Source organism: Benincasa hispida, chromosome 9, assembly GCF_009727055.1.
Source record: "Benincasa hispida cultivar B227 chromosome 9, ASM972705v1, whole genome shotgun sequence".
In the NCBI taxonomy this organism is placed as follows: Eukaryota; Viridiplantae; Streptophyta; class Magnoliopsida; order Cucurbitales; family Cucurbitaceae; genus Benincasa; species Benincasa hispida.
In genome coordinates this window covers 62,338,679-62,345,255 of record NC_052357.1, presented here as the reverse complement: position 1 = coordinate 62,345,255, position 6,577 = coordinate 62,338,679, and the positions used below count along the sequence as shown (strand labels likewise).

Sequence of the window (6,577 nt, the reverse complement as noted above, 5' to 3'; positions counted from 1 at the left end):
CTTGTGTAGCTATGTTTCTAGCTCCTCACTCGCTCCTATTCCCAAAATAGTAGGCTTATTGAGTCGATGACATGGGTAACTCTCCCCCATACAAATCAAAGGACAGTCTCTCACAAGCAGGAGTCCATAACTCACTAAGGATTGATATCGAGTTACAATGGTCATCTTATGAAATATTAATCTCTTCAGTCAATGGTGTTACAAAGAGAGATTAATTATTTCACAGTCTAATCTTATACAAACTCTTTGTATAGAATACCTCCGCTCGCATGTCTCTATATAAACGAATTGGATCAAATCATTTGTAACGATTGCAATGTGGGTCATATCCATAGTATTACTAGGATACGGTAGGGTTGGCAAAAATCCCCGCAGATCCCTGTCCCGATAGGGGATTATAACTGAGTTTCCGATCGAGGACGAGAAGGGTTAATCCCGCCCCGCTCGACTCCGATTAATTTTTTTTATTATATATATATATATAAATTTACAAATAAATATATATAAATATATTTATATATTAATTTTAAAAATATTTAATAATTATATATATACAAAAAAAAAAAAAACTGAGGATGAGGAGAAATACCTTCACGGGATGAAGATGGGATCCCCGTTGCCAATCCTAAGATAAGGTACCCAATCTTATCCATATACGGTAGACCATCTACATTATCGCTTGAACATAATCCACTGTATGCCAACCACATACTATTCAAGTTACATTAAACAATCTTGAATCTCAGTTTATTGGATTAAGTTACATAAGTCTAGATGTCAAATAACATAGCTCCTTATTTTATTAAATAAATGGATTTTATTTATACATTACAAACCACGAGATTTAGGGCATAAACCCCAATAATAATATATATTCATCTCTAACTCATTTGCAGAGTTTTTAAAACTTTTAGGAATAATTTGGTAGAGAATCCAGATTAATTTTTATGTTTTTAGATCTATTGAGTTTAGCAAATATGTGTTTGGCAGTCAACCAAGATTCTATTTCTGAAAACTGTTATTGAAATTTGTGATCCAAACAATGCAAATTCTAAAAAAACATATTTTCAATATATTTAGATTTTGAATTTTGAATTTTAGAATGTAGAATTAAATTAAATAAAGATAAAAACATTAAGAAATACAATATGTCATGTTACAAACTCAATTCATTTTCTAAAAAATATAATATGTATTATGTAATGTATTATAACTATATAATATTACAAAATAATAATTATATCACTTTTTTTTTTTTAACATAAATCACATTCATAAAAAAATTAATAATTGTCAACTGAATATTAGGGAGTAACTACAACTAATTTTGTTATTTATAAATATATAATATCAAACACATTTTAAACCTTTGTTTAAATTAGAATCTAATTTTTGGATTTGGTACTAAATGCATATATAAAAACATGAAATACAACTACATTTGCATTGAATCCCTTGTTTTCAAATTTTCTATCCAATTGAAAATTTTAAGTGACAAGTGACAAGGAGGTCATCTCAAGCTTCATCTCACTACAAGAATTTTGGGCTTTAATATCGGTTGAAAAAAGTGAAATCGGATGTATAATGTCGGTTTTTTTTTTTTTAAAAAAAGCGGATCTTTAATGTCGGTTTAGGGTACCTTTAATGTCGGTTTTAAATCGACATTAAAAACCCGCTTAATTTATCCTCTCACTTTCTATTTTTCCCCCATTTTTTTCATTTCCCTCTTCACTCTCCCCCTATTTTCTTTTTCCTCTCATTCGCACACTTCCCTCTTCAGACCCTATTCTTTCTCACTCCTCTTTTCCAAAACCTTGCCATTCCTCCGTTAATCGTGGGTGAAGAGTTCGTCGTGGTGTAGATCTGGCCTCCATGCAAGTTTGCTCGTCGTGCAACCCGCGCCGCCACACCCAATCACTCAAATTTGCTGGTCATTCCACCGGATCTCCTGCTCGTTTCGTCGTCGTTTACGTGTCTCCACTGGATTTGCTGCTCGTTCCATCGTCATTCGCATGTCTCCGCCAGATCTGCTGCTCGTTCGCGTCTCTCCGCCAGGCTCGCGTCTCTCCGTGCAGATCTACTGATTTGACATGGACAATTCTTCAATCATTGCTACATTCCCTACTGATTTGCGGGAAGAAGTTTGGATCTTGGACTTTATCTCAGTGTTCATTTCAAAATATGTTTTTCTTTCTGAGTTTGACTATTTGTCTTCTTGTGTTCCAGGTTCTATTAACTTCACTATGTTCCAGGACCTGTATCTATCTTACCAGTTCAGCCAAGTATGCAAGATCATCTTTTTGAGTTCTTCTGGTTCATATAATTGCACTTCCTTCAGTTTTACCTTGTTATAGGAATTATTGTCTGATACAAACAGTTGTGTTTTTAGACTTGTTTCGGCTCTCTGTCTATGATGGACGAGTGTAATGTATATGGTTGTGAGGTAAGGAAAGTGATTTATGTTTGTTTTACCGTTCTTCTAAAGAAAATGGTTTACCTAACTACTACTGGAATGTTGATGTATTATATTATGATGATGAATAAATATATTATTGCCTGTAAGACTTTTTCAATTTGAATAGGTCCATAGTTAGTGCAGGTCTAGTGGTGTTATTGTTCAATAAGCTCAATTATTTTAGATTGGAGCTCTTTTTGTATGGATGACCGAGGTTACATTTTTAACTTGTTTTGTTGGTTTTGTATGTTTTCCTGTATTCTGTAATATTTGCTCGATGAGGCTAGATTTTCCATTAAGAAGTCATAGTATATGATTATAATTTATTTGCAAACTTATAACCTCCACTAGTGTTGGTTGTTGTTCCGGTATGCCAGTGAGCAGACAACTCAGGTTAGTCCGCAGCGGAGGAACTTGAGGCAAGGTGTCCTAGATGCAATTCCTGAGGATGAAGAAGTTGGAAAGGAGGAGAATGGAAGTAATGGGTTGATTCGGCACCAGAATGTACAGGTCAAATGTTGTTCTCCTCTTATAATTTTGTTCTCAATTCTCTAGGCGTTTTGTGAGCTCAGGAATTTTGGGGTTAATCAAGGTGCTCGAGTTTGTAGGTTGCACTGTGGTAGTTTGTGGGTTATTCATGCACTTTTGTAGTTTTTGTGACAACTTTTGAGATTTGAAGTACATTGTGAGCTAAATTTACTTATTGATGTATGTGTTCTTGAATATTCATTTTTCGGAAATTCTGATAATTTCATTGAGAACAAGTGGTTGTGAAATATTTTTGGGAGTGTGTTTTTTTGAACAGGTTCAAGGTAAATTTTTGGTTTTGTAGTGGTAGCATCGTTATGCTGCCGAAAATTTTCCATCGTCTTTGTATCTCATATCTAGGTAATCAAGCTTCTCTTCTTCAAGATCTTGAAAAAGAAGATTCTCTCGTTTATTCAACTATTGAGTTTTTTTGTTATGCAGGTGAAACAAAGGAGAAGATTTGGTATCGCAACCTCTTTATGCTTTTTCTTGGGGAACTCTAAATCCAACACATTCACTACAAGAATTTTTCCTTGAATGTACCATTTATGCACATTCCCAATAAACACGGTTAGTTGAATATGAATTCTGATCATATTTTCACTTTCAATCCCTTGTCTTAAACCTTTATTGTTTGTGATCCTTTGAACAACAGTGGTCAGACAAAGATGCCTATAACCAGACACTATTGAAGTTGGGGGGAGGGGTCTGTTCAAGAAGAATTATGAAGGGATTCATACTTACTAAGTAGAGAGGGACAGTAAATTCATAATGTTTGTATTACTTGTAATTCCTGTTTTCAAGGCCTGAATTATTGTATGGCCTTTTAAATATAATTTTATAGCAGAATTTGCGAATTAAATGTAATAGATTTACAATCCATACATGAATAATATGTCATAGCCACAACGTTCGATGATGATGTGTCATGTTATACTTTGACCGAAAAAATGGATTTGGCAACGGAATTTAAAAAAACGGACAATAACTGATAAAAAGGACAGATTCTGGCTTCAATATCAGTTTAAAGGGCTTCATTTGATTCTTAGGCTTTAGTTGTAACGACATTAAAACCGACATTAAAGGGCTTTAATGTCGGCTGCAAATTTCATTAAAGGGCTTTAATGTCCGTTGCAACTGACAATAAAGAACAGTGTTATTAAAGCCCTTTAATATCGGTTTAAAACCAACATTAAAGACAACCGACATTAAAGGGCTTTAATAACACTATCTTAATGTCGGTTTAAAACCGACATTAAAGCCCGAAATTCTTCTAGTGTCTCATCCATCATATCTCTCGAAGACAAATGATGACTCGATTTAAATGTGTTTAACAAAAATGAAAGCATAATAAGTGGCCCTAAAAAATGAAAGCATAATAAGTGGCCTTTTTTATCCCATATCAGAAGAAATATTTACCATCACATAGTCATATATATGGATATAGGTATTGAATTATAAATTTAGTCTCTCGACTTTTATGTTTGTGTCTAAAAAGTCAAAAAATTTTAAACCGTGTTAATAAATAACTTTCGATTTTTATGTCTCATAGCTCTATGAACTAAAAAATATCAAATAGATTTATGAACTCTCAATTTAATATTTGATGAGTCCATATCATGTTCAACATTTTTCAAAACTAGATAAGAGGCATGTGCATCGCACGTGGTTAAAATTTTTAGAATATATGTTTCCTATAGTGAAATTACAAATTTAATCTCTGTTTCCCAGTCGGCATTTGTAGCTGGTCGGTCTATATTTGACAATGCGATCATTAGTCATGAGTGTTTGCACTTCCTGAGATAAAAAAAAATTGGGTAAAAAGGGGTCCAACATTAAAGCTTTACATGAGTAAAACTTATGACAGAGCAGAGCGGCCTTTCCTTAAAGGAATCATGTTAGCTATGGGGTTTGATAATGTACTACTATGCAGACCTTTTCTATTTTCATCAATGGAGAGCCGATTCAACACTTTACCCCCACTAGAGGACTACGACAAGATGACCCTCTATCTTCATTCCTTTTTCTTTTTTTTTGCTCCGACGTTCTGTCTGTTATTGTCCATGTGGCATTTGATTTAGGTCAGATCTCTAGAATCCAATTAGGTAAATTTCTTTCCCATCTATTTCTCACCTTTTTTTTGTAGATGATTTATTTATCTTCCTCAAAGCCTCAATTGAGGAACGGTAGAAGCTTAAATAGATTTTAGGGTGTTACGAGTTAGCATCGAGTCAGTGCATGAATTTTAAAAAATCTAGTATATTTTTCTCTCTAAATGTGAATCAAGAAAAATCTGTTTACGTTCAGGCGATTTTAAATGTTTTTAGGGTCAATTCGTTTGGTTCGTATCTGGGTATGCCCTTGTCATTCTCAAGAGATAAGAGTTTGGAATTTTGTAACATAAAGGAAAGGGTTTTGGAAATCCTTACAGGGATGGAAAGCAAAGATATTTACTTGTAGAGGAAAAGAAGTGTTGATCAAGAGTGTGGTTCAGGCAATTCCTACCTATATAATGGGTTGCTTTTGCGTAGCCATAGTATATCCTTAAAAATTTGAAAGCTATTTCAGATATGAATTAGTCTATCACACTTTGTGATATAATAATGGTGCAAACACGAAACTGAGGATATTAGAAAACACTAAAGACCGATTGAGAGAAAATGTCATGCTTGTGACCAAGATGGTTTTGATGACATATATTTTAGTTTATGTAAAAGAACTTTTTAAGCTAAAGTGTATGGGGGTCGCCTAGAATATCTAGAACTACGAGACATTGTCTCTTATGTGCTAGGCAAGTAGATGCTCTAGGATATATGTCTCTCAGCTTATGTTTGATCAACTTTAATGCAAGTAGAAGATTGTTGGGATTTATGCCCTAAAGCCTTTTATTTGATATAATAATTGATTAAGTTAAATATGTAATAATTAGTTATCCATTACAAGAAAATCCAAGGTTATTTCATGAGCATTGGACAGTGTGTAGTAGACATACATGTGGATTGTGTTCATATAATAACCTAAAAGGTCTATAGTATATAGATAGACTTGGATGTCTTATCCTGGTAATACTATGGATACGATCCACTTTGTAACCGCTACAAATATTGTAAGTGTTACTACGATGTGATCTAAATCATTCATGTGGAGACATGCGAGTGAAAGTATCTTATGCAATGAGATTGTATAGTATCTTATGCAATGAGATTGTATAAGACCGGACTGCAAAATACTTAATCTCTCTTTGTAACACTGTTGAGTGAAAAGTTTAATATTTCATAGGATGACCATATGTAACCCGATCTCAATCCTAAGTGAGCTATGGACTCTTGTCTATGAGGGTTGTCCTTTGATTTGTATGGGTGAGAGTGATTCAAGTCGCCGACTCAATAAGCCTACCATTTTGGGGACTTGTCCAAGTGAAAAGCTAGGAACATTACTAAACAAGATGTAATTCACTCCTTCCTGCCTTTATGGTAAGTAGATTATTTGTTCCCTTAAGTGTTAGATTCTAGGTCTTGAACGAAGGGTACTCACCCTCTCAATACCCCAAGTGGGATTTAGTTTATGGTAGGACCATAAATAAATTGTTCATTA

The 6,577-nt window shown here is 33.9% G+C and overlaps 1 protein-coding gene across 2 annotated transcripts; it reads left to right on the top strand.

The window, feature by feature from the left end:
• The first annotated feature begins 1,707 nt into the window (after positions 1 to 1,707).
• LOC120086293 (uncharacterized protein At1g01500-like) lies at positions 1,708 to 3,820 on the top strand. 2 transcript variants are annotated; one of them, XR_005484183.1, is made up of 6 exons: positions 1,708 to 2,141; positions 2,227 to 2,282; positions 2,833 to 2,965; positions 3,261 to 3,343; positions 3,425 to 3,553; positions 3,639 to 3,820. XR_005484183.1 is itself a non-coding variant. In XM_039042855.1 (5 exons), the coding sequence occupies exons 1-4, from the start codon at positions 2,091 to 2,093 to the stop codon at positions 3,518 to 3,520; spliced, it is 336 nt and encodes a 111-aa protein (XP_038898783.1). In that variant the 5' UTR covers positions 1,711 to 2,090; the 3' UTR covers positions 3,521 to 3,553; positions 3,639 to 3,806. The 2 variants fall into 2 exon arrangements, 1 of the variants encoding a protein (XP_038898783.1); XM_039042855.1 differs by lacking the exon at positions 3,261 to 3,343 and having other exon boundaries at positions 1,711 to 2,141; positions 3,639 to 3,806.
• The last annotated feature ends 2,757 nt before the right edge of the window (positions 3,821 to 6,577 follow it).

Bases quoted from the DNA above. Each gene is read 5' to 3' on its own strand.
- LOC120086293 (XM_039042855.1), top strand. From the start codon at position 2,091: ATGGACAATTCTTCAATCATTGCTACATTCCCTACTGATTTGCGGGAA. The intron at 2,283-2,832 runs GTATGCAAGATC...CCGGTATGCCAG, and splicing joins TATCTTACCAGTTCAGCCAA to TGAGCAGACAACTCAGGTTA. The intron at 2,966-3,424 runs GTCAAATGTTGT...TTTGTTATGCAG, and splicing joins TTCGGCACCAGAATGTACAG to GTGAAACAAAGGAGAAGATT.